Source organism: Phaseolus vulgaris, chromosome 8 (assembly GCF_051622355.1).
Source record: "Phaseolus vulgaris cultivar YP4 chromosome 8, ASM5162235v1, whole genome shotgun sequence".
In the NCBI taxonomy this organism is placed as follows: domain Eukaryota; kingdom Viridiplantae; phylum Streptophyta; class Magnoliopsida; order Fabales; family Fabaceae; genus Phaseolus; species Phaseolus vulgaris.
The window spans coordinates 5,717,385-5,742,775 of record NC_143505.1 but is presented as its reverse complement, the minus strand read 5'-3'; the positions used below and the strand labels follow the sequence as shown (position 1 = coordinate 5,742,775).

The window sequence follows — 25,391 nt, the reverse complement described above, 5'->3', positions numbered from 1 at the left end:
ATAATCTAAAATATTTTCATTCAAATTCAATCTATTTTCTTTAATTCGAACACCTTTACCACTTTCTCAAATCTTATTCCTAATTCAAAGAGATGAGGCCAGAGATTTAAAGAGAGAAAATTTTAATTGTAATGAAAAAAAAAACTCCTCATAGACCTAACCATTGAATGTCACATTTATCTTATTAAATAATTTAATAAAAATATGTTTATCATTAGAACAAATTTTGGCTAGAAAATATTTTATCCTTAAATAATTGTTAAATATCAAACTCATTATGTTATTATATTCTTATTCGATGGTAAAAATATTAAATATAGATATTTACAATGGATCCAATCTGCGAAAACGTAACAGAAAATTGATTATTCATAATAATAATAATAGTTTTTAATTTTCTCCATATAATTATTTGTTTCAAATTTTGATTTAAAAGTAATAATCAAATTAAATAGTTTATATTATTTAAATATAAAAATATATATTTTAGTTAACTAATAAATAAATAATATATTCGTATACCTAAATATAATTCCTGAATTTTGTTTTACTGATTGTAGTGATATATTTATGTTTATGAAACTATGATAGCTAATTTGTATGTAAGAGATTATTTAATTCACTTATGAATATAAAAAAGTTAAAATTGTGAATACAGCACTAGTTATAAAAAATTACTGTAACTATCTTTATTTCAGATTTTTTATTACAATTTTTTTAACAATTTTATAATAATTACTAAAAAAATATTTTTATATAATAAAATTGTAAAACCAATTAAAGCCAAAACCCTAATGTGGATTTATTTTAAGTCAAATTTTATATTAATTGAAATTAAATAAATTAAGTCGTATTTTAATTTTATTATTAGTTTGGATGAATTTGTAATAAAATAAAAGAATTAGATAAAATAAAAACACTCATACTTTTTCTTAAAATTCATATATATATATATGAACACGTGAATTTAGTTTTCTATAAAAGTAAAAGTATGCAAAATAATGTTATATTTTCGTACTTTCTTTTTTCATAATCTCTTGACACTTATAAAATTAATATTGTTGTTAAAAAACGTCGAGAACTCTTATTCAACCTGATAACACAATCTTCACAAGTTGACCTATCTGATGGTTCTTTCGGTCTCTCCTCTCTCGGTTGGGTTCTTCAAGTTGGGTTTTCGGCTTTTCCTCTCACAAATGGGTGTGTACCTACAAGGCGCTCTGATGCCAAAGTTAGAAATAGTTTTACATTCATAAGATCAAATTCACTCTTATTTACCTCTTGGGTTGATCCTCTATTCATAGGGTTTTCTTATTGGGCTTATACCTTGTTTGAGTCTTTTTTTTTCTGCACTCCATTATTATTTTAAACACACCCATTGATTTGGACTTTTATCGATTTGTGTCTTGCTACAACGATTATACATATATGTTTATTTTATCCTCTATATAAATAGTTCTCGGCATAACCTTTCGATATATACTCTCGATTATACCTCTCGGTCTTGGTAGTACAAATATTAAATAAAAATGTAATTATAGAAAAAAATATAAAAGTATATTTAACCATTTGGTGTAGCATAATGAAAAGTTTAAAATAATTCAAAATATTATGGCCCTAACACAATTAGATTTGAGTTTTGGATTTTGTACTTAACAAGTCCTAATAATTAAACCCGAGAGGTGTTTAAAAACGGTTCGGTTCGGTTTATTGAACCGGGTCATGCCCTACGTACGTGGACACGTGTTTCGATTTCCAACAAAGGAGGAATAAGGGACTGTTTGGATGGAAACGAAATATACGCAACATTTTGCAGTGAAACTGAACAGGGGAAGAGTGAAATGGGGGAACTTTACGCGTTGGACTTCGACGGAGTTATCTGTGATAGCTGCGGCGAAAGCTCTGTCTCTGCTGTCAAGGTTGGTTCCTCTCTTCATTCCACCCAAAACAATTTTTGTTTTTTATTTGAAAATCTTTTTAATTTTCAACGTTTTCTTAGTTTTTTCTTTCAATTGCTTTTTCCTCTGTGAATTCATGAGAATGCTAGTCCAACTCATCATAATTTATTCTGTGTTTGGAAATTTGCAGGCAGCCAAAGTGAGATGGCCTGGTTTGTTTGATGGGGTGGATTCGGTCACAGAAGATTGGATTGTTGACCAGATGCACACAGTATAATAAGTTCATTTCACTTAGTTTCACTTGTTATTGATTTCATGCAACTCTTCTTTGGTTTGGCTATGTTGGTGGTTTTGTAATTTGATTGGAAAGAATAGTAATCAGTGGAGGTATGACAGGAAGGGAGCAAAAAAAAGACTTAAATTTGCATGTAGCTTGACTTTGCTAATGAATTTTGGGGGAATTTGATTTTTGGATTTTTACTTTAGAGGTTTTTTATTTTGAATGAAGTGTCAAATATCTGTCATGTTCTAATTATGTAATTAATAAACTTCTCTTATAAGTTAAAATTAGGCTATGTATATCTTAGAAAGTAGAATTAGCAAGTATCACGATAGAGTTAACAAACATAACTTGGATAAACTTTGATACTATCCTAAAAAGTATATTTAAGTCTAATTTAAGCTTATAAAACCAACTTGAAAGGGAGTTTTGAATTCACTTATACATTATAATTTGGTCATTTTTCTAATCAAGTTAAAATTTGTAAGGTATGGGAGAAGGTTACTGTATGCAATCTTATCCTTGCTTATGCAAAGACTGATTCAAACTCAATCCCATGACCAACCCGTTATCAGACACAACTTTATAGACTACAGAATATGTTTCCATGTTTATGTAATAAGGCAGTTTGGAGTACTGGAAATATATTTTACAGTCAATAAACACGCACAGGGCACTTGACAAAAAGACCAGGAATCCAATATAGTTTGACAAGTGAATGTATATGTAAAGTAGACTTTTCCATTTTTATTTTTCTGTCCTATATATAGAGGGAATAAGAGGGAAAACCATTTTGTTTGTTTTCTTTTTATCGATTGATTACTATTGTTTCCTAATTTAGCTATCCTTTTTTGAGTGCAATAGATTATATTTGCTTCAATCATCGATTTCCATTGCAGATCATTAAACTATTTGATGTCCTGAATATCTTTTTATGTAACTTTTATGAGTTTTTTCAATTTGGACTATTTTTGTATGGAAGCATGTTGGACTTGTTTTCAGTTTAAAGATGAAATTCCGTAGTTTTTTTGTGTCAGGTGCGACCAGTGGTGGAAACTGGATATGAAAATCTTTTACTCGTGAGACTGTTGCTTGAGAGCAGAATACCTTCCATCCGGAAGTCTTCGGTGGGTAAAAATGCTTATTATTTTGATTTTTCTCATTAGTTATTTATTATTAGCAATCGAAAACCATGTCACTGAGATTATTCATCGGCCAACTCAGTGGATATTCCCTACGAATGATGTGATATAAAAAAAAAACCATGTCACTGGAACTAGGTTTATAATTTACGATGATGCCAGTGGGCTTGAATCTGCATTTGCTTTCAAATGAACTCTGGACCTGTTAACTGATGCCATTGTTCTTGTGCAAGGTTGCTGAGGGGCTCACGGTTGAGGCTATACTGGAGAAATGGTTCAAGTTGAAGCCTATTATTATGGAAGAGTGGGGTGAGAATAGGGATGCTCTGATAGATCTTTTTGGAAAGGTCAGAGATGAATGGTTGGAGCAAGATTTTGCTGCTTGGATTGGTGCAAACAGGTAACCAAATAAAAATCCTGACAGGGGATTAACTTCTTCTGATAGTTATATTTATACCATATGCATGGTAAGAAAACTAAAGCATTAGGAAGCGATAGCTGAAGCACGAGACCATTAACATTCAGTTTTTATGAAGGGAAATGCGGTAAACAATACACTCTCCAGCTTATTTTTTCAAGCACACTCTTGCTGTTGGCTTATATTTTTTCAAGCACACTAATATTTTACTGTGATTTCCAACATAATTTAATTAATAGTAAAGAGCGCATTGAATAAAGTTAGAGTGTGTGTTGCTAACGCTCCACTTCAATAAATTGCCAGTGTAATAATATTTAACATGCTATCCTTAGACAACTATTTGACTGACCTGAAAATGGATTGTCATTGACAGAATGTTGGAGAAGTAGGACATATGTGTCATTTTTTATTAACAATTTTTCAACAATTTCTGTTCAAGGAAATCCCTTTTTAGATAATACTCCTGAGGGAATCAGTTTGTGCAGGCTTTGAATTCAGGTTATCCTTTGATTAGACAATGTTGTTGCATTAATGGGATATTGGTGTGTTCCTGTTGATTGAATATTTTCTTCTAACTAATAATTTTATGCAGTAATATATATATATATATATATATATATATATATTCTGTTCAAGGAAATCCCTTTATAGATAATACTCCTGAGGGAATCAGTTTGTGCAGGCTTTGAATTCAGGTTATCCTTTAGACAATGTTGTTGCATTAATGGGATATTGGTGTGTTCCTGTTGATTGAATATTTTCTTCTAACTAATATTCTGTTCAAGGACATCTTTGCACATGTCATGAATGGTATTTCCTATTATTAATTGACAATGCTTTGTCTTTAGAATATATCCTGGTGTTTCTGATGCCTTAAAATTTGCAAGCTCGAGAGTGTACATTGTCACCACAAAACAGGTAACCTTTTTTTCCCTTTGACCAAGCAAGGGAATAATAATCCTAACAAATAACAATAGACTATTTTACTTTCAATATTAACCAAAATAAGAGGGGACAAAGATAACGGGTCATTGTCCCAATACCATGAAATCGCATCATAGATTCATATTAAGTTCTACACTTATTTCTCTAATTTCAGAGCCGTTTTGCTGATGCTTTACTCCGAGAGCTTGCCGGAGTGAGCATACCACCAGAAAGAATATATGGCCTTGGAACCGGGTTAGTATATTTTACCAAAGTAATGCTGTAAAATATTTATATTTAACTTGTCTCTCTTTTTTACTTGCTATATTTTGATGACCTGTTTTTTTACTGGATTATCTTTGACATCACTTACAGTCCTAAGGTAGAAGTTCTGAAGCAGCTTCAAAAAAAGCCAGAGCACCAAGGACTGACACTACAGTAAGATATTGTGCTTTGGCTGCAATGCAAATAATGGCATTTTTGGTTATGGCTATTATTATGTATAGAACTTTGTCTTACTTCTAAAGATGGTTCAAAAGAATTAACTCCAGTTAATCTGAACAACCCAGCTTTGTTGAAGACCGGCTAGCTACCTTAAAAAATGTCATCAAAGAGCCTGAGTTAGACAAATGGAAGTTGTATCTAGGTAGTTCTCTCCACCTGTTCATGATTTCTGCACCATCCCTCATCATGTCTCAGTTCCCATGTTGTGCATTATTGCTTTTCCCCCCGAAATGTTTAGTGTACTTGATAAACTTGATTGTTTGGATCAGGGAATTGGGGTTACAACACCCAAAAAGAAAGAGAGGATGCCGCAGCTATCCCCAGAATTCATGTTCTTGAGCTCTCTGACTTCAGCAAGAAGTTGAAATAGGGGTTTTCATTGAATTATCAGCTGTCAATAATTGAAGCAGATACAACTCATTTATTTATAAACAATAAAAAATTTCTACTGAACACAATTATCAACTCATTTATATTACCTAGTGAATCTCGAGCAATTATGCATTATCATATCACTATTGAGGAGAGATAAAAGTCAAATTTATAAAAGGTTACCGAGCTCGTTAATCAAGAGCAAGAGGTTTTGTTCAAAGTTTGACACATAAATTTTTTAATTTATGTGTTCTACTTTAAGTATGGAGTGAGTTTATTACTGTTTAATGCAATAATACGTGAATAAATTAGGGAGATATTTCTAGCATCCATGTTGCATATTTCATTATTCAGAAGTGGGGCTTTTCCTTATCTGATGGTGTAATTTTAACCACAAACGTGTCCCTCTTGTAGTGTTCTAGATGCTTTTTTTCAGATTACGAAGTGCGGTTTTGTGTGTGTTGCAACAGTTGAGCATTACTTTCAAAAAAATATCCGTGACAGTGTTCCATATGTTCATCTGAAACTTATTCAAATGCCAACAAGTACATCTTTCAATAATGGTTTTTCTTTTAGGCAATTAACATATCAACGAATATTTTTCCTTATAAAAATAAACTTTCATTGAACATTCATATGATCCACTGTAATTTTAACACAGCCAACACAAACCACATAATCATACCACGTTTCAATAATTTTATCTTGTCTCATACCAAATGACTTCAACCTCATATTTTTTAACAAGCAACTAAGCAAGTCAAATAGGCACCACGCACACATTAAAACAATTCAAACTTCATACAAATTGACTACTTGGTTCATATGGAAAAAAAAATCTTGGACCTGTTATAAAGAATAATCTATCTGTTTAAATATGAAGATAACAAGACTAACATTCTTAATAGATAAATAGAAAATAGAGGGGGAAAAAATGGTAGATTGGCACGTGTCCTGATTTCAGTGATAGTTGTTACCATAGAATTCAATCCTGTTTGGATGGCGGGTAATTGCATACCATGCAGTATAATATAATAATCTTCCGATAAGTTTAGCAATGTTGAAAGGAAGACAGGGAAATGGGTCATCTCTATGCTTTGGACTTTGATGGAGTTATATGTGATAGTTGTGGGGAGACAGCAATCTCTGCTCTCAAGGTTCATTCTCTCTCACCATCTATCTCAAATGGAAGAAGAAAACAACACAAAATAATTAAAGTTTCTGATGATCACGTATAGTCTACTGATGGTTTTGGTTTCAAAACTAAGCTGTGATTTGGTAATTTGTAGGCTGCCAAGTTGAGATGGCCTTCCTTGTTTGATGGTGTGGATTCAGCCATAGAAGATTGGATTGTTGATCAGATGATTACAGTAAATAATTTATGGCTGGCTTTGTTTTGTGCTGTTAGTTATTCTTTTTTTTTTTTAATTTTGAGAATGTTAGGATAAAGAACGTAATTAAGTACTTGATCATAATATCTTGTAATATGATAGTTTCTTCATAAGTTTGACTGTAAACATTTTCTGAAATAAGTTGAAAGGAACTAGTAGAAAGGTCTCTTTAAGTTCAGATACACTTTTCCAAACACACATTTTGATTATATAGGCACAGAAGACTAGTATGAAAAGGAAAACAAGAAACAAGAGGAAAACTATTAACATTCATGATAATGTTTATGCTTGAATTTGTCTTCTGAGGTATTTAGTTCAATTTATGCATAGATGTTCCAATAAAGTACTATCCATTTGTTAACTCCTACTTGGATGATTTAATGATGTTAACTCCAAACATGAAAAATGAAAATTCTAATCAAAAGATAGAAAATCTCATTACCTTGAGGACTAGTTGCAGACGTGAAATAGGATTTGGCTCCTTTTCATTATAATTAAAAAGATTGCGGAGCATTTGTTTTTCCTTGGTGATTAAGTACATTTGCATGTAGTTTCTCTTTGCTATTATTGTGGCTAATGTTCATTTCAGTTTTTGTTAGCAGTGAATTCTTTTCAATGATTACGTATTGGCACGACTACATACCATTTTAATATTTTTAGTTTTGTGCCTATCACTTGTTTTTAAGATAAGGATTATATTTGCCTCAATCTAAAGATTTGGATTTCAGTAATAAATAAATATTAATGTTTGTTAATGTATGAACTTGCATAATTGCATTTTCAAGACAACTACTGTGTATGAAATTCTAGTTTGTTTGTCTTTCTTTCTACATATGAGATGTTAAATATGGAATGAAAGTTTTTCATGACACCAGGTACGTCCAGTTGTTGAAACTGGATATGAAACTCTTCTACTTGTAAGGTTGTTGCTTGAGACTAGGGTTCCTTCCATCAGGAAGTCTTCGGTTAGTATATAAAGCCTACGATTTTATTTATGTTATTATTCCTTTAGCTTTGATTTTTGAGTTAAATTGATAGTGTAAAAAGTTTTGGTAATTAGCCAATCAGAAATAATGATAAATGTGGCTAAATAGTTTTTGTAAAAATCAGTAAATTTATCATGTAATAATTTTTTTTATTGAATAACAGTGTAATCTTTTTATATAATCAGTGTATAAACTATTTTCTCTTTACTTTTATCAAGTATTAACATGTGGAAGTCATATTATCAGATTCTAAGGAACTTCTGTCATTGTCTATGATGATTCCATTTTGACTGATGTCATAGTTCTTCTGAAAGGTTTCAGAGGGGCTTGCAGTTGAGGATATACTGGAGAATTGGTTCAAATTGAAGCCTATTATTATGGAAGAATGGAATGAGAATAGAGAAGATCTGATAGACCTTTTTGGGAAGGTCAGAGATGAATGGTTGGAGAGGGATTTCACTGGTTGGATTGGAGCAAACAGGTAGTCCAATTAAATGTCAAGAAATAGGATAACTTTTTTTAGTACTTACACCTTATGAGATGAATCAAGAGAAACTTAAAAGTAAAAAATGAGTTAGTGATAGCATTGAGTATAGATGTTCCAATTTTAGATTTCTGCAAGATGTGCTGAACTCTTCCTTGCTAATTTGTGGATGATTTACCTCTAGACTCTATCCTGGTGTTGCTGATGCATTAAGATTTGCAAGCTCAAAAGTGTACATTGTCACTACTAAACAGGTCCGATCTTTCTCTCTGCTTCTAGCTCGAAGACAAGAACCCTAACATTACACAGTTTCACTTTCAATACTATGGAAAATGGATGTGAGGGAAGAAAAATAAGGATTTGTTAGATTTGAGATGATTTTTTGCGTTTTCATTTCCTATTTTTATAAAAATTATAACATTGTCACCTTATTTTCACTTAGTTTCCTGATTCCAAGAAATTGTAAAAAGAATATTAAAACGACATCTCTCAAATTGATAGGCCCCTTAGTCATCGTTGTGAATCACCTGATTTATTACAATTTTATAATGCCATGCCTTGATCACTCATTCTCTACTTACTTCTCCTACCCCTGCTCTGGTTTCAGGGTCGCTTTGCTGATGCTTTACTTAGAGAGCTTGCTGGAGTCACTATACCACCAGAACGATTATATGGTTTAGGAACTGGGTTAGTATTTCATTTTGATATATTTGGTCCAATTGAGGCACTGTGTGGTGCATTATATCAATACTTCGTTATGTTTCTTTTCTATGAATTGCTTCATTCCATTGACAAATTTGTTTCTCCTAAACTAACTACAGTCCCAAGGTAAAAGTGTTAAAGAAGCTTCAGAATTTGCCAGAACACAAAGGATTGACACTACAGTTAAGATTTTGTGCTTCCAGGGGTTATTTTATTTATTAGTATGGTTCAGGGGAAATTAACTGAAGTTAATTTTAAACAGCTTTGTGGAAGATAGGCTTGCAACCCTTAAGAATGTCATCAAAGAACCCGAGTTGGATAACTGGAATTTGTATCTAGGTAGATCTCTTCCTCCATCCAATTGTAATTTATGCAATCTTTTTGTTTCTTTCAGTTTCTATGTTTTGCGTTATTTGTATTTCCTAGAGTTGTATATTTGCTATGTTTGAACTGTTTGGATTAGTGAATTGGGGGTTCAACACTCAAAAAGAGAGAGAAGAAGCAGCAGCCAACCCAAGGATTCAAGTTCTTGAGCTGTTTGACTTCAGTAGCAAGCTGATATAGTAATCTGTCTTCGTTATATTGTCAAACAGTGGATTAAATATTTACTGCCATCTCATTCATTTATGAGCAACGATAAATTGCTGTACTTGAAGAAGCACTGAGATATATATTTTTAAATAGTTTCCTGTTATTAAACTGCATTACTCGTTTCCTGCAAGAGAGTTTGGAAATAAAGATGTACAAATTCTTGGTAATGTCCAACCTTTCTTGTAAGTGGTTAGAAGTGCTAGGACTAGTGACTTTTAGGTCACAAGGCAACAACTAATCAGTGCCAAGACTTGCCTTAGCAATATATAAAATATTACAATTATTTCAATTTCTTTATCCTAAATTTCTACCATTAAAAAGTTGTTCTAATAGTCTTGCTAAATGCAGGAAAGGTGATTATTACTTCACTAGCATTGAGAAGCAGTTTATCACAGTAACTAAAAGAGAAGGAAGAAAAAGTTGTAAGGACTACAAAATTAAAAAGAATCATAAATGTTTGAAAATGAGTGACACAATTGCTTTATCTCAACTTCTAGAGAATTATGTCTATACCGATTGTTACAACTCCGTTTTATCATTTCGATCAATTTCCTCTGTATGAGTATTATCTGCTTTGGTTTTCTCACTGTTGAGCTTCTCAATAACTTCATCTAGAGGTGGATCTCCAGGTCTTCTAAAAAATTGATCCCCCATTTTAATCTCATAAGCCTCTGGTTGGTCTAAGACATATTCCTTCAACTGACAGCATGATACGAGTATGAGATCAAATCAACAGAAAGCATCATAGTAAAGAGAGAATCCAAAACTAGTTTTTCAATACAACAAGAGAGAAACAAAAGGTAAAGTTCATTGGTTGAATTTTAGCATAATTTACTTTTAAGTTGAAAAGGGAGGTTAAGAATATAACAGCAGATTGTGGGTTGTTAAAATTAAAAAGCCAGGTTGATTCTTCTATTTTTCATTCTTTATATTTAAAAGAAATTCAAACAGAAAAGTAAAGAGCAACACCTCCTCCAAGTCTTTGATGCTTTCCAAGTTGAACATGAGTGTATTCGGATCAACACCCATAAACCTTACTCCAACAGCTCCAGTTCTCAGAACATATGTCCATTTCATGGCAAATTCAGCTACCATGTCCTAAAAAAATCATGGCAAATGGTTATGGCAATAATATTCACACAAAAGTTCAAAGTAGATACCTCAATGCATCATCAAAGAAAATATTGAACATCAAGTCCAGATCAAAATCTAAAGACCCTCTCAGGCTGTTCTTTATATTGATCGAGCAGCACTTAAAGAGAGCCATGTTGACAATCTAACATCATATCATAAAACAAAGTTCCATTTACATACACAGTCAATGTAAAACATTTTCCCATAAACTTTCATCAAGTTTTTTTGACCACTTTATCACATCTAAACTATACATCAATATGATGTGATGATAAAATAAATTCCTATTGGATGTCTGTGTAAACTATTTTACTCTGATAGTATACATAAAGTAAATCCCCGCAAATAAACCATGGACAATAAGTAGAAACTATATCCGAAAAGTCCAATTTATTCACGCTCTCAAACTCTCAAAATGTGCAACGCCAGCCTAAACTTCAGAGTTCTATAATGGGATATTTCCAGGTAACATTCCCAAGTTCAATCAATTTTTCAAAAGTAAACCCCAATCCACAGTGACAATCCAAAATCCAACAAGCACAGACCAAAACCACATTTTAGTTGACATATACCAACAACAAAAGCCTTATCCCAAATTCATAACTGCGTGAATAGCAAGAAACCATTGGATTTGGTTAAAGACCAAATTCTAAGAGATATTATTTACACATAGTCTGTTGTGGGTGATCCGTGATTGGGATTTTGAAAGTTCTACTTTGAGCAGTTGACTACCTTGGATCTATCACACCCTCCTCCTTTACCGAACTTAAATTCCAGCTCAACTAAACTCTCACCAAAAACTCATTGACCACCATATTGATATTCATCACAACCAAAAACCACCACTTAAATTCAAACTCGAGCTCATCTTTCTTTCATTATACCTGTTTGGAAAAGTTTAATTATTCTATTATTGGTTGCAGAAACTCCCTATTTTAGTCTTTATACATAAAATCATTTTCTTTAATTCCCTACTCGTATTATTTTAGTCTCTTTTATTCCCTAGATATATCATTTTCATTTTTTTAGTCCCTAGGGATTAAAAATGTTATAAGTAGGAATTAAAAGAGAGTGTTTTTAAGTAAATGGATACACAACTATAGAGGCCTAAAATGGAAGATTTTTTAAAATATAGAAACTAAAAAAAAAGTAGATTTTTTTAAAAAAGACGAACTGGGCATGAGAAAAATCACTACTTCATCTCAACCCCATTATGCCACAATAAAAGGGTATCAGCAAAATCACAAAAGATCACAAATTTAACCAAAATTCGAAAACAAACAGCCACACTATCAAATGGGCACACACTAATCATAACAGAAAAAGCGTCAACAACGTTCTCACCGGAGTCCGGCGAACCCCAAACCGGAGCTTGACGAATCCGATGACTGGTCCCGTATGGCGCTTCATCATCTCCTCCTGCATCTGCGAGGGATCCATCTTGGTGATATCGGAGGGGGGAAAAGAGGGTTCGGGTTTCTTGCCCCATTCCTTCCACGCATCGTCCTCCTCGTTGTCGAACACGTCGTCCAAGTCATCGGTGATGTGGACCTTGCGCTTTCCGGCGAGGACAAAATGGGAAATTGAGGACGCAAGGAGGAGAAAGAGAAGGAGAGTGGGAAGGGGTTTGAAGGTCATGAGGAAGATGATGAAAGTGATCTCACTGTGAAAAGATTGGAAGGAAGCTTATTGGAGAAGAGTATGATGCGAGTGAGTGTTGTGTGAAATATTGTGAATCAAATGTGTTAGGATTTGAGTTGGTGATTTTGCAGCTTACTCTTTGCATGCTAATTGCCATATTTCATGATTTGGGAAAGAAGAATGAATAAATTTGCTATTAAATAATAGATTAGATTAATATAAATTAGAAAAACTATTTTTGTCATTGTATTTTTTAACCTTTTATATATTTAAGTATATAGTCAAAAATATTGAATTTCAATATTTTCTTAGAAAAATCTCTCTCTTTAACTTAGAATAATTATGTTAAGTGAAATTGTTTTTATTTGGTATGGAATTGAAAGTGTTTTTAACTATTATTTTCCATCAAAAGTGTGAACTAGATGAGGTACCAACAATGGCCAAGAGAGGTCTTTAAAGGTAGTATAGAAATGTCTCCATGAATAAGAAAGTTAAAAGACAAAATTAATTTTCATATTTCAAAAATTATTGTGTTAAAACAAAAATGTATGTACATAAAAGTTTCTAGTTTATTATTTAAAAAATGTTAGTTTTAATATTTAAAAATATTATCCATTTATGTGTTAAAATTAGAATTTATATACATATAAACTCCTTTTTATATTTTACTATGGATGCACAAAATGTTAATCTCCATAACTGTTGAAGTGGAGGTGAATCTTGAGGATACTATAGTGTTGCTGGGACAAGCAGATATCACAAACAAACACCAATGCTGATAATACCACATTCTCCAATCACTGACACTTTAATCTTGACCATTAAATAGACAGAGTTTTGGTACATTATACAATGTCTCCTTTGGGTAAACATAGGTATTTCCAACAGATAATTGAAGACCAATGTCTCAAAATACTGGAATTTATTCAGAAAGGTTGATATCTTTTAACAAATATTTTTCTGTACAACTTGAAAATCAAATCTCTGATATTTAAAGGTAAAATTATCTGTCAATCATGCTACACTGTATTTATTATACAATGTCTCTTCATGCTACAGGGGTTTTAAAGACAACAAATAGATGGAATGGAAGTGAAGATGTAGTTGCAGCATGCTCTAGGCTTGCAGGAGTGTTGTGTTAGCTGCATTTCATCTTAAGATGATATCTGCATGAGTGACAATTTATTATAGAAGAGAAAGTGTACTGGTGTAAAGGTATTTATATTGCTATTTAATTATTAATTTAAAATCATATTTTTGAATAATTTCTAATTAATTCAAATAAATGTTTTATTTCTCACTCCTCACACTTAAAAACTAGAAGCAAATCTGTGCGATGATTCTCTTGGTATCATGACATTATAGGTGGGAGAAACGATGAGAGTGAGGTGGCTTTATCAAGAGTTTTTTACTTCTTAAGCTATACTCATTGATAATAACAAGCACTAGAATTTGGTTGATGTGAACTATAACTTAAAGAGCTAATGAACTTCACGTACCGTTGAACCGTACCAAGCATGACAAAAATCAGGCGTCAGGGTATAACATAGCTTCTAGGAGAGATCGTCAAGTTAGGCTCTGGCCCCCTTTTTGAACCTATGAAAAAACATGACCAGGATTCCAAGAAATCCTAGACCACAACGATGGAGCACACTACAATGACATAGCGTTCTTCTATTGGTAACATGCCACAGGGTTGTTGTTGGCAGCATAGTTTTAGTTCGGATTGCATAGTATAAAGACCAAACAGGAGCAACCTGAACTACTTGTTCCACTTGTTTTGGTTTCACAAACAACTCTCTTTGTGTTCTTAGTCACTTTTCTTTTTCTTGAGTTCAATCTATCCATGCTGGATTTCGTAGGCCCAGTTCTGGACATCATAATTCGGTTGTGGGACTGTTGTGCCTTCGTCCGTGAGTATGAAGAGAACCTTTCTTGTTTGAGGGACATGGCATCTGATCTTCAGGGCCTTTGGGTTGATGTCACTGTGAAGGTTCAACTGGCTGAGGCACAACACTTGAGGCGTCTGAATGAGGTGAATGATTGGTTGGGTAAAGTTGAAGCCATGCAAAGAGAAGTCCAAGCTATTCAGCAGAGAGTTGCTCATGTTCAAGAAACACGTAGCAGATGCTTGGCAAATTTTCCAACAAGCTGCAGGATGGGAAGGATTGTAACTCAAAAAATAGGTGAGATTCGTAAACTTATTGATAAAGGGCACTTTGATGTAGTGGCTCAGGAAATGCCATATGCTTTGGTAGATGAAATCCCTCTAGAGGTCACAATTGGTCTAGAATCAACCTTTGATGAACTTGGTAAATGTTTTGATGATAATAATATGGGAATTATTGGCTTGTTTGGTATGGGGGGTGTAGGAAAGACAACTCTGCTAAAAAAGTTCAACAATGAGTTCCTTCCCCAAAAATTTTATGATGCAGTCATTTGGGTTGTGGTGTCTAAAGAAGCAGATGTAGGAAGTGTTCAACAAAGCATTGGTGACAAATTAAATGTTCCTGTTGGTAAATGGGGTGGTAAGACTATTAATGACAGAGCTATTGTTTTATACAACTTTTTGAAGAGGAAGAAGTTTGTGTTGATGCTAGATGATTTATGGGAGCGTATGGATCTTCTGAAGTTGGGGATTCCTATCCCTGATATGGAAAACGGATCTAAAGTGATATTCACAACAAGGTCCATGGAGGTTTGCAGGAACATGGAAGCCAACAGATGCATCAAAGTAGAGTGTTTGGCACAAGAGGAAGCATTTGAATTGTTCAGAGAGAAAGTGGGTGAAGAAACTCTCAACTCTCATCCTGAAATATTTCCTCTGGCTCAAATTTTGGCCAAGGAGTGTCAGGGGCTTCCTCTAGCGCTCATCACTGTCGGAAGATCTATGGCTCGAAAGACTCACCCTGAATGGAAACGAGCAGCACGAACCTTGAAGATTTATCCATCAAGATTTTCAGGTATGGTTGACTATGTCTATTGTTTGCTTGAGTTTAGCTATGACAGTTTACCAAGTGCCACACACAAGTCTTGTTTCTTGTACTGTTGCATCTTCCCTGAGGACTATGACATTAGAAAAGATGAACTAATTCAACTGTGGATTGGGGAAGGTCTTTTATCTGAATTTGGTGATGATGTCTATGAAGCGCGCATTCAAGGAGAAGAAATCATCGCAAGCTTGAAGTTTGCTTGTTTGTTGGAGGACAGTGAGAGAGAAAATAGGATTAAGATGCATGATGTGATCAGGGACATGGCTTTGTGGCTAGCCTGTGATCATGGATCCAACACCAGATTTTTGGTGAGAGATGGCGCAAGCAGCGGTTCACTTGAAACATATAATCAGGCAAAGTGGAAAGAAGTAGAGAAAGTATCAATGTGGAGGAACAGCTGTCAGAAACTCTCAGGAAAACCAGATTGCTCAAGTCTCTTGACTATGCTCGTTAGAAATACCGAGATCACCAACTTCCCAGATGAGATCTTTCTGACTGCAAACCATCTTAGAGTGTTAGACTTGTCAGGCAATAAAAGAGTAAGAGAATTACCTTCCAGTATTGGGGAGTTAGTTGAATTGCAGCATTTGGATCTATCAGGTACTGATATAGAAAAATTGCCAAGGGAGCTCCAGAACTTGAAAAAATTGAGATGCCTGCTGCTGAATTATATTTGCAATAGGCTTGTCTTCCCAAGGAGTTTGATATCAAGTTTGGTGTCATTGCAAGTGTTTAGCAAATTACCATGGGAAGATCAGTTTATTCTTCCTGATTTAGGGGAACCTGAGGAAACTGTCTTGTTGAAAGAACTGGAATGTTTGGAATACCTTCAAGACATAAGCATTGCTCTCTTTTGCTTTTCATCCATGCAGGTATTACTCGAATCTCCCAAATTGCAAAGATGCATTAGACATCTGAGAATAATTTCTCCTTTCAATTCAACACCACAAGTTATATTATTCTCATTTTTGACAAAAATGCAACATCTAGAGGTATTGTCCATGTCAATTTCTTCATCTTCAAGTTTAGACCATGTCAGGAAAAAGGAGTCTCCATCACAGGGTTCTATGATTGAGTCCATTCCTTTAAGTTCTAAGCTTACTGAGCATTGTTACCTTGTTGGCCTTCGTGAGTTATCCCTTGAAGGGTGTGGCATGTTCAACTTGAATTGGCTCACTCGTGCTCCAAGCCTTCAACTCCTTAGAATATACAATTGTCCCTCCTTGGAAGAAGTCATAGGTGAAGAATTTGGACATGCAGAAAATGTTTTTTCAAGTCTTGAAGTTATTGATCTAGATTCTTTGCCAAAGTTAAGGAGCATATGCTCACAGATTTTACAATTTCCTTGTCTTAAGGAGATCTGTGTAGCAAATTGTCCAAAGCTGATAAAGCTCCCTTTTGATTCCAATAGTGCAAGGAACAGTCTGAAGCACATAAATGGAGAGAAAAGGTGGTGGCGTAAATTGCAGTGGGAAGATGAAGCCACAAGGGATCACTTTGGTTCAAAATATGTAGCATTGCGTAAAATTCGCCAAATAAGTTGAATCTTGTGTGCCATTGATCACCAACTCAATAAAGCTCTGTATCTCCAACTCTTGAACGTTTGGTTTGATTGTACTTGTTTGTGAGAGTGATATTATTCTGAAAATGATAAACTATTGTTCAAGTTGTATGCATCTTCTTGTCATCAATCTTCTGTGTGCAATTTTTCTGACAGTGATATCAAATCAATAATGAAGCATAACAAAGTTGTGAAAATCATTGATGTTCTGAATCTCAATCTTTTCGTCAAAGTTTTGAAAATGACACCACTTTTGTTTGAAAAGCTTCAGAACAAAGCTAGTCAAAATTTAGTGTATATAAATAAAATGACCTAATATATTAACAAATAATTAAACTAAGTAAAAAGTGGTAGTTGAATGTAAAAACTACATTAAAAAGAATAGCAGTGTGAAGAGAAATTAGAGGAAGAAATATAAACTTATTTTTAAAATAAGTATTTTTGAAATAACTAATTTTTAGTATATCAAATTTAAAAGAGGTGTTATGTTATTGAAGTAAGTAAATTTTAAAAATAATTTATTTCAGATTTCTAATTTTATCAAAATAAATAGAAAACGTTTATTTTTATAACAAATAAATTAAATAAACCTATAAAAAGTAAAAGTTAACTTACTTTAAAATATATAAGCAATCTCCCTAGACCATTTTCTCACGAGAGCCCAGCCCAATACCTCTGGATCAAACGACGCCGTTTTCAATCAAAAGAAGCACATCTCTGTTCTCATTTCTCCTTCTGGTTAGCGCAGCTTCACACAAGACCCTGAAATGGGTTATCTGAGCAAAGCTTCCAAAACCCTAAGGCAATCGAATTACTTATCGTTGTTATGCAGTTTCAATTTCAATTTCAACCCATTAACCAACAGAATAACCCATGAACGCTTTTCTATGAGGCGTGAACTGTTCTGTTCACAGTCACGCCAATACAGCACCACCACGAGGGAGAAAAGCAACATAGATTTGAGCCAATACCCTCCAGATCTCATTAGAAACTTCTCAATCATTGCGCATGTGGATCATGGCAAGTCCACCCTCGCTGATCGGCTTTTAGAACTCACTGGAACCATTAAGAAAGGCCATGGCCAGCCCCAGTATCTTGATAAATTGCAGGTACTGTTTCTTGCTGGAAATTTTCAATTTTTTCATCTGGGTATGATTTGTTGCACTGTTAGGTAAAATGGGTATCGTCCAAAATTTAAAAATTGTTGGGTTAACTATTTGAAGTGGAATGAGACAATGGGTTGGTTGAAAAGATGGAAAAAATAATATATTCAATGTCATTGTAAACTGTCATTACTCACAAACTACCGTGAATAACCACAAGCCACGGCCTTCTTGGTGAAACTATAAAGTTTATACTGACTGTGTGCTTGTTGATTGAACGAAAATAATTAATTTGAATACACTGATGTTGTAAATAAAATGATTTTACGGCCTCATTACATAGTTGATTTCTGAGTAGGGAAAAATTGTTGACTTTTGTAATAATTTCTCTAAACTTATACATATGGTGATGTCTGATTGGTTGATAATGTAAAACATTTTTTACTAAACAATTTATAGAAATTAAAATTTTAGTGGGATGTGTTGTATTTCTTATTTTGTTTTGTCATGTGTGTTTTGTTAGTGAAGTTTAACATGTCTTAGGTGGAGAGAGAAAGAGGAATCACGGTTAAAGCCCAGACAGCAACAATGTTCTATAAGCACAGTGTAAATGGTGATGATTGCAGTGATGGAAAGGAGTCACCTAATTTTTTGCTGAATCTTATTGATACTCCTGGACATGTTGATTTTAGTTATGAAGTGTCCAGATCATTGGCAGCTTGTCAAGGTGTGCTTTTGGTTGTTGATGCTGCTCAGGGAGTCCAAGCACAAACTGTTGCTAACTTTTACCTTGCCTTTGAGTCTAACCTAACAATTGTGCCTGTAATAAACAAGATTGATCAGCCAACTGCTGATCCCGATCGTGTTAAAGCCCAATTGAAATCAATGTTTGATCTTGATCCAAATGATGCACTGCTAACATCTGCTAAAACTGGAGTGGGTCTTGAGCAAATCCTTCCGGCAGTCATAGAGCGTATACCTGCCCCTCCTGGGAGGAGTGAATCTCCTCTTCGCATGCTTTTACTTGATTCATATTATGATGAATACAGAGGGGTAATATGTCATGTCGCTGTTGTTGATGGTGTCCTGAGCAAGGGGGATAAGATTTCGTCTTCAGCTACTGGTCAGTCGTATGAAGCTTTAGATATAGGCATCATGCATCCTGAACTTACGCCTACTGGTATCTTGCTTACTGGACAAGTTGGTTATGTTGTAAGTGGCATGCGATCAACTAAAGAGGCCCGTGTTGGTGATACAATTTACCGTACTCGGACTGTCGTAAAGCCTCTTCCAGGTATAGTCAGACAACATAGATCCATGCATGTAGACTATTCATACTGCTCTTTGCTGCACAGAATCTTTTAATTCATGTATGCTGCCACATTCACACTTGCTGCACTTGTAGGTACTAAATGGACTTGCTGAAAATAAAATGACATTTCATTGCTTGACCATTATTATTTTTCCTGTAAAAATAATACCTAAATGATCATGTGGTATTGTATTTTTTTCTTTCTCCATCTGTATGAGAATGTTATTGTTTTATTTTAGTATTATGGGTGCATTTCTTGGTCCTAAGTGTGTTGTTTTTGAGTTATTTGATAATTTAAACTGTAGGATTCAAGCCAGCAAAACATATGGTGTTCTCTGGTCTTTATCCAGCAGATGGATCTGATTTTGAAGCTTTAAATCACGCAATAGAGAGGTTGACATGCAATGATGCCAGTGTCTCTATTGCTAAAGAAACTAGCACGGCTCTAGGTCTGGGGTTCAGGTCTGGTATCTATTACTAAAAGAAAGAAATGAGATTGGTTCCGGAAAAAATGAAACATTAGCTTCATCTGGAATAATTTATGTTTCCAATTATGTTTGCTCAGGTGTGGGTTTTTAGGCCTCCTGCACATGGATGTTTTTCATCAACGACTTGAACAGGTATCTGAAGTGAATGTGATTTTTCATGGAATGGACAGAACTTAAGTTTTTTACCCGTCTTCAAGCATGGTATGTTGGTGATCGATATTATGTTTCTGTAAACAGGAGTATGGAGCTCATATTATCTCAACTGTTCCTACTGTGCCTTACATATTTGAGTTTTCTGATGGAAGGTAGATAACAGACTTGCATTTATCAGGCTAATTCTGCTATGGTTTGCTAAGACTCTAGTTGTGCTTTTCAGCAAGTTAGAAGTTCAGAATCCTGCTTCATTACCCTCTAATCCCAAGCAAAAAGTGACAGCCTGTTGGGAACCAACAGTAATGGCTACTATAATCATTCCTAGTGAGTAAGCTCTTTACAACCCTGGGTATAATTTATTTACTGCACCAGAGCCTGATGCTTGCTATCTTAATTTATTGGTGATTTAAGGTATGTGGGACCTGTTATTACCCTTGTCTCTGAGCGTCGAGGTCAGCAGTTGGAGTATTCATTCATTGACAGGTAAAATTAGGAGAGTTTCCATTCCATTACTATATTCAATTATCCATCAAATGAAAAGTGTCTTGATTTTTTGGGATATTATGCTCATAATTCATGATCATCCACAAAAATTGACAAATTTTGCTACATTGGTTCATCAATTTATCTGTGGTTGAAGCAATAAATGTTTAACTTTCTCTTCTGCAGTCAACGGGTATTCATGAAGTACCGCCTGCCTCTGAGAGAAATTGTTATTGACTTTTACAATGAATTGAAGAGTATAACATCAGGCTATGCATCATTTGATTACGAGGATTCAGAGTATGTACCCTGCTCCCTCTCTCACCCTATAATTTTCTGCATGATTATTGTTGTGCACCCACTTTTATTTACCTAGGTGCATTAATGACATGTAGTGTTTGGAACAATTATGTGGTACATGTAAATGTAGATTTGTACAAAAATGGTGTGATACCTGATGGATATACTGTACCATGTGCATACTCATATAATTATGTTTGATAAATAATTTGTGGTTTATTTTGTACTTATTGGCTGTCATGTCATCAAGTTGGATAGGGAAATAACTTCATACTTTGGATTGGCTTACTTACTACCTTATAATGCATTCAATGGGTGTAATTACAGTTATCAACAAGCTGATCTGGTAAAACTTGATATTCTCTTGAATGCACAACCAGTTGATGCAATGGCAACCATAGTTCATAACACGAAAGCATATCGTGTTGGGCGGGAATTGACAGAGAAATTGAAAACTGTCATAGACAGGTCTTTTTCTTTAATTAACGATTGTGTATTTTTCATGCTGCTTCTTTAGTTTGCAATCACCCCAAAATAGCTCTTAATTTTGATCAGGCAAATGTTCGAGATAACCATACAAGCTGCCATTGGGTCAAAAATCATAGCAAGGGAGACGTAAGCTTCTTTCTTAAAGTATCATTTTGGGATGGTTGGTTTAAAACCTTTAGCTCCTGATATGAAAATAATAATCTTGATTAGTATTTGTTGTGTCTTATGTGAAAAGATGTTTAGGCAGTAAGCAATAATTATGGAATTACTTTTTTTTTATATAGAAAAGAAACAATGCATTGGTATTAAAGGAAAAACAAATCTATATTGTAGGGATTTCTTACAAACAAATCTATATTTATTATTCAATCAATCTATATTTGTTGAACAGTAAATGTGCAATATTTACATCCATATTTCAACATCTTCCAAAAGTTTTTTTATAGGTGGATTTTAGACCCTCTTGAGAGAAACAAAGGGCAATAAATTAAGCACCCTGATCATCTGTTGTCAAGCTTAAACTCTACATATTGATTGTAGGATTTCTGCAATGAGGAAAAATGTTCTTGCCAAGTGTTATGGTGGTGATATTACACGAAAAAGGAAGCTATTGGAGAAGCAAAAAGAAGGAAAGAAGAGAATGAAGCGTATTGGTTCTGTTGATATACCACAGGAAGCATTTCACCAACTATTGAAGGTTTCTTAGCAGACTATTTTTGAAGATATTTGTAGTATGACACAATGGTAAGGACTTGTTTGTTTCCCTTTTACTTTTCAATAATATTAAGGTGCATCAAAGAATTGCACACAGAATAACATGTCCAACCTTAGATTTAGATGAGGTCTAACCTGAATAAAGTAGAAGAAAACAATTAAATTACTTAAATTATAGGTGGACCTTTTAGTCTTATTTCCCTAAAGAGAATATTTAATGTGTCTTCTTTTGTGGTTGTACATTAAATTGAGAAATTATACATCTATTTGGATGACAGTTGCATCATGATTTGGTATCATTGGTCATCTAGCTTTCTGGTAAATCCAAATTGTCTTTGTTCACGTGGCTTATTATTTGTTTGAATTTTTTTCTTTGCACTCTACCCATAATTTAAAATCATAATGAGTTTCACCTGCCTAATCAATTAGCTCATACGTATCATCATGCACTAAAACATGCATTTGTCTGCTCAATTTCCTACATGTCCATAAAACATTCTTAGATTTATAATTTAATGTACCAAAATCTTCTGTTATTGATGATTTGAATTATTGCTTCTCTGAATCTCAGACTAGTCGTGGGAGTTTTGAAAACGAGATCTGCCATATAACGAGCTGTTCAAAGTGCTTCAGAATGCAGCTGAAAAGAACTCAGCCACTGCTGGTTGATCATTGCTTGCCAGGGACTCCTATATATTGAATTCTTTTTTTCATGGATCAACACTCAGCAGTCCTGTTGGCAGCATAAATTGATCTAATAAAATAAACCTTAGAATCATTTTGTAGCAGAAATTTTCAACTATAGATGTACCATCTTCTTGATACAGCTTACAATCATCTTGTGCTTTTAGTGATTTGATTTGTTTTTCATTTGAGAAGGTAATGTACATTGAACCATGAATTGCACTTGCTCAGATCTCCCATCTGGCATAAATAAAGGCAATTTGAGGATTTAGAATAGATTTTCTCTTAATGTATTTCCGGAATACATTTTCTTTTATTTGAAAAATGGATTAATCACGGTTATAACCATAGTTATGTTTATACAGCCAAAACAAACACCATGGAATTAATTGTTTCCATTTAAATTTACAGATAGAAAAAAGGTAACTTTTTATGATAATTCATCGACTTCATTTTATATTCTAAACTCTTAAAAAGTGATCAAACTTTTGTATATAATATTATATATTTGTGTATTTTTGTGGGTAGATATATAGTTATGTACAGAGTATAATATAAAGTAAATTGTACTAATATAATTAGTTGTTTTTTTACTCACTAAAAAACATTGTATTGACACTTGTATACTATTAATTTAAGAACTATGTCTGAAAATGTTAAATGTTAAAGACAAAGTAAAATGACATAAGAGACAAATAATTAACAGATACTTACAGACAAATGAAAGTGTCCAATCCCACAGATTCCTCTTAAATTAATTAAAGAAACAAAAAACTAAATAACAATGAGATAAGAGACAACTACATTTTTGTCATCCATTTCTTACTTCTTTGTTTTTGTCACCTAATGAGGTCTTTTAACACTACATTATATTCTAATATCATTCTTTCATTAGGGTTCAATTACATTCCAACAAATTCATAATAAAATATAGCTTTACTTAGCCATCTGATATATCATATCAAAAAATTTGAATTCATAAAACTTATCATTGCCGAATTAGGGTACAAACTTTTAAATTTGTGATAACTCAACCTTAACTAAACCAGTTTTTTATAAATGTTTTATTTTTCTAAAAAAAAAATACAATTTGTAGTTACAATTTTAATTACAAATTAAATAGATTTAAAATATCCTCCTTAGACCTGAAAAAAAAATGAAGATTAGAGAAAAAAAAAACTTTGTAAACGGTATTAGAGAAAGAAAAAACACTTTGTAAAAGGTGGTTGGATCCTCTGCCAGAAAACATAGTATAATAATTTGTAAAGTGTTGAAGATGCAGGACCACAGAATGCACAGGGAAGAAGAAATGGTGAATGGATGAAAAGAGAAATGTGGAGATGATGATGATGTGCAATATTAGGTCATATTTCTTAATTTGACTCTACCTCCAAACCAATGGTCACGTACATTCAACCACATATTAGGTTTAAAGGCTAAATAATATTAGCCACACTTTTCTTTGGGGTGGAAAATCAAATTATGAAGAAAATATAAATATATCTATTTTTCTTTTATTTCCAACTTTATACTTTTTAACCTATTATAAAATATATTAGAATGTATATTCATCTTTCTTTTATTTCTTAATTAAGTTTTAAATTTATTGTAAATTTGATTTTTTTTAATTGAGTTTTTATTAATTTTTTTGTGTATTGAGTATTCGTTATTTTTATATTTTTCAATTAAGTTTCTACCATTTAATTTATTTGTTATCAATGTGATGTTATTTACTTGTTGTCTTCGCGTGTTGAAAAATTTGATGATTTATACTTATAAAATAATATTATCGTTAATGTAAAATATAACTGTTTTTTATTATTTTTATTAAAAATGTATTGGATAATCATGTACGTCAAAGGTAGTGTCAAAAGAGTGTGACAATCAATAAATGACATTGTTATATTACATATTTTCAATAGCAATAAATTATTTATTATTTTATATTAACAATAATATTATTTTATGTTAATCATAAAATCTTATATCTTTTAACACGTGAAGGAAGATATGTAAGTAAGATGATGGATAATATCATTATAATGTCACTTAATTAATAGAGAAATTAAATGATAAACACTTAATTAAAAAATATTTTTTTAAATATTCAATAGAACAACAAAATTTATTATCAATTTAACTCTAAATATTTGATTAAAGACAAAAAAAACTTATATATTTTTTTATATTTGTGGCGGATAAAAATAACATTATTAATTAGTGAAATTGCTAATTTACGTAAGAAAAAAAATCTTAAACTACAATTATTTTAGAAGGAATTTGTAATATTAAGATGGAAAAAAAATTGTTAGCAACATATTCTTTAATATATTGTTTCTAACTTACATTCTATTATTAGTTAGGACTTATTATAAATCACACAAATAGTAATAGGTTATTAAACAAGATAGCAAGCATAAAAGTTTATAAATTTTAATACTTTTTCTCTTAATAACTTCTAAGAACATGTAAAGTAGGTTGGACTTTTATGCATTAAAGGAACTTAGATGAAAGAATCACAAATAGATATTTTAAAAGAAAATGACAGAAACATTAATGTAATATTTTCCACTCTATGATGTTCCAATGCCGTATCTAACTATAATAAGTTACTAAAAAAATTATAACATTTTTTTCTTGTCCA

General features: G+C 32.9%; 5 protein-coding genes across 14 annotated transcripts; 4 read left to right on the top strand and 1 right to left on the bottom strand.

Annotated features, from left to right (window-relative positions):
• Positions 1-1,690: 1,690 nt before the first annotated feature.
• Positions 1,691-5,737, top strand: LOC137823753 (uncharacterized). 2 transcript variants are annotated; one of them, XM_068629014.2, is made up of 9 exons: positions 1,691-1,919; positions 2,089-2,169; positions 3,216-3,305; positions 3,554-3,720; positions 4,587-4,656; positions 4,838-4,917; positions 5,038-5,100; positions 5,232-5,308; positions 5,436-5,737. In XM_068629014.2, exons 1-9 carry the CDS (start codon positions 1,842-1,844, stop codon positions 5,534-5,536), a joined length of 807 nt encoding a protein of 268 aa, XP_068485115.1. In that variant the 5' UTR covers positions 1,691-1,841; the 3' UTR covers positions 5,537-5,737. The 2 variants fall into 2 exon arrangements, with proteins under 2 accessions (XP_068485115.1, XP_090149830.1); XM_090293704.1 differs by having other exon boundaries at positions 1,788-1,919; positions 3,202-3,305.
• A 704-nt stretch (positions 5,738-6,441) lies between these two features.
• On the top strand, positions 6,442-9,859 carry LOC137823752 (uncharacterized). 4 transcript variants are annotated; one of them, XM_068629012.2, is made up of 9 exons: positions 6,442-6,695; positions 6,828-6,908; positions 7,805-7,894; positions 8,230-8,396; positions 8,584-8,653; positions 9,007-9,086; positions 9,221-9,283; positions 9,364-9,440; positions 9,565-9,859. In XM_068629012.2, the coding sequence occupies exons 1-9, from the start codon at positions 6,618-6,620 to the stop codon at positions 9,663-9,665; spliced, it is 807 nt and encodes a 268-aa protein (XP_068485113.1). In that variant the 5' UTR covers positions 6,442-6,617; the 3' UTR covers positions 9,666-9,859. The 4 variants fall into 4 exon arrangements, with proteins under 4 accessions (XP_068485113.1, XP_068485112.1, XP_090149829.1 ...); XM_090293703.1 differs by having other exon boundaries at positions 6,595-6,695; positions 8,218-8,396; XM_068629011.2 differs by having other exon boundaries at positions 6,493-6,695; positions 9,364-9,795.
• A 176-nt stretch (positions 9,860-10,035) lies between these two features.
• Positions 10,036-12,464, bottom strand: LOC137823754 (LDL receptor wingless signaling/trafficking chaperone). Its single transcript, XM_068629015.1, has 3 exons — positions 12,171-12,464; positions 10,662-10,790; positions 10,036-10,391 (listed from the first exon to the last, which is right to left on the bottom strand). The coding sequence occupies exons 1-3, from the start codon at positions 12,462-12,464 to the stop codon at positions 10,212-10,214; spliced, it is 603 nt and encodes a 200-aa protein (XP_068485116.1). The 3' UTR covers positions 10,036-10,211.
• Positions 12,398-17,212, top strand: LOC137823755 (putative disease resistance protein At5g63020). Its single transcript, XM_090293700.1, has 2 exons — positions 12,398-12,536; positions 13,527-17,212. The coding sequence occupies exon 2, from the start codon at positions 14,314-14,316 to the stop codon at positions 17,002-17,004; it is 2,691 nt and encodes an 896-aa protein (XP_090149826.1). The 5' UTR covers positions 12,398-12,536; positions 13,527-14,313; the 3' UTR covers positions 17,005-17,212.
• A 462-nt stretch (positions 17,213-17,674) lies between these two features.
• On the top strand, positions 17,675-23,021 carry LOC137823750 (Small GTP-binding protein). Of its 6 annotated transcripts, none has more exons than XR_016514700.1 (12): positions 17,675-18,130; positions 18,668-19,418; positions 19,742-19,898; positions 20,002-20,056; positions 20,162-20,229; positions 20,301-20,401; positions 20,489-20,560; positions 20,747-20,860; positions 21,188-21,328; positions 21,416-21,475; positions 21,890-22,093; positions 22,635-23,021. XR_016514700.1 is itself a non-coding variant. In XM_068629007.2 (12 exons), exons 2-11 carry the CDS (start codon positions 18,713-18,715, stop codon positions 22,053-22,055), a joined length of 1,644 nt encoding a protein of 547 aa, XP_068485108.1. In that variant the 5' UTR covers positions 17,675-18,130; positions 18,648-18,712; the 3' UTR covers positions 22,056-22,093; positions 22,635-23,021. The 6 variants fall into 6 exon arrangements, 3 of the variants coding, with proteins under 3 accessions (XP_068485108.1, XP_068485107.1, XP_068485110.1); XR_016514701.1 differs by having other exon boundaries at positions 18,648-19,418; XM_068629007.2 differs by having other exon boundaries at positions 18,648-19,418; positions 20,301-20,405.
• Positions 23,022-25,391: the final 2,370 nt, after the last annotated feature.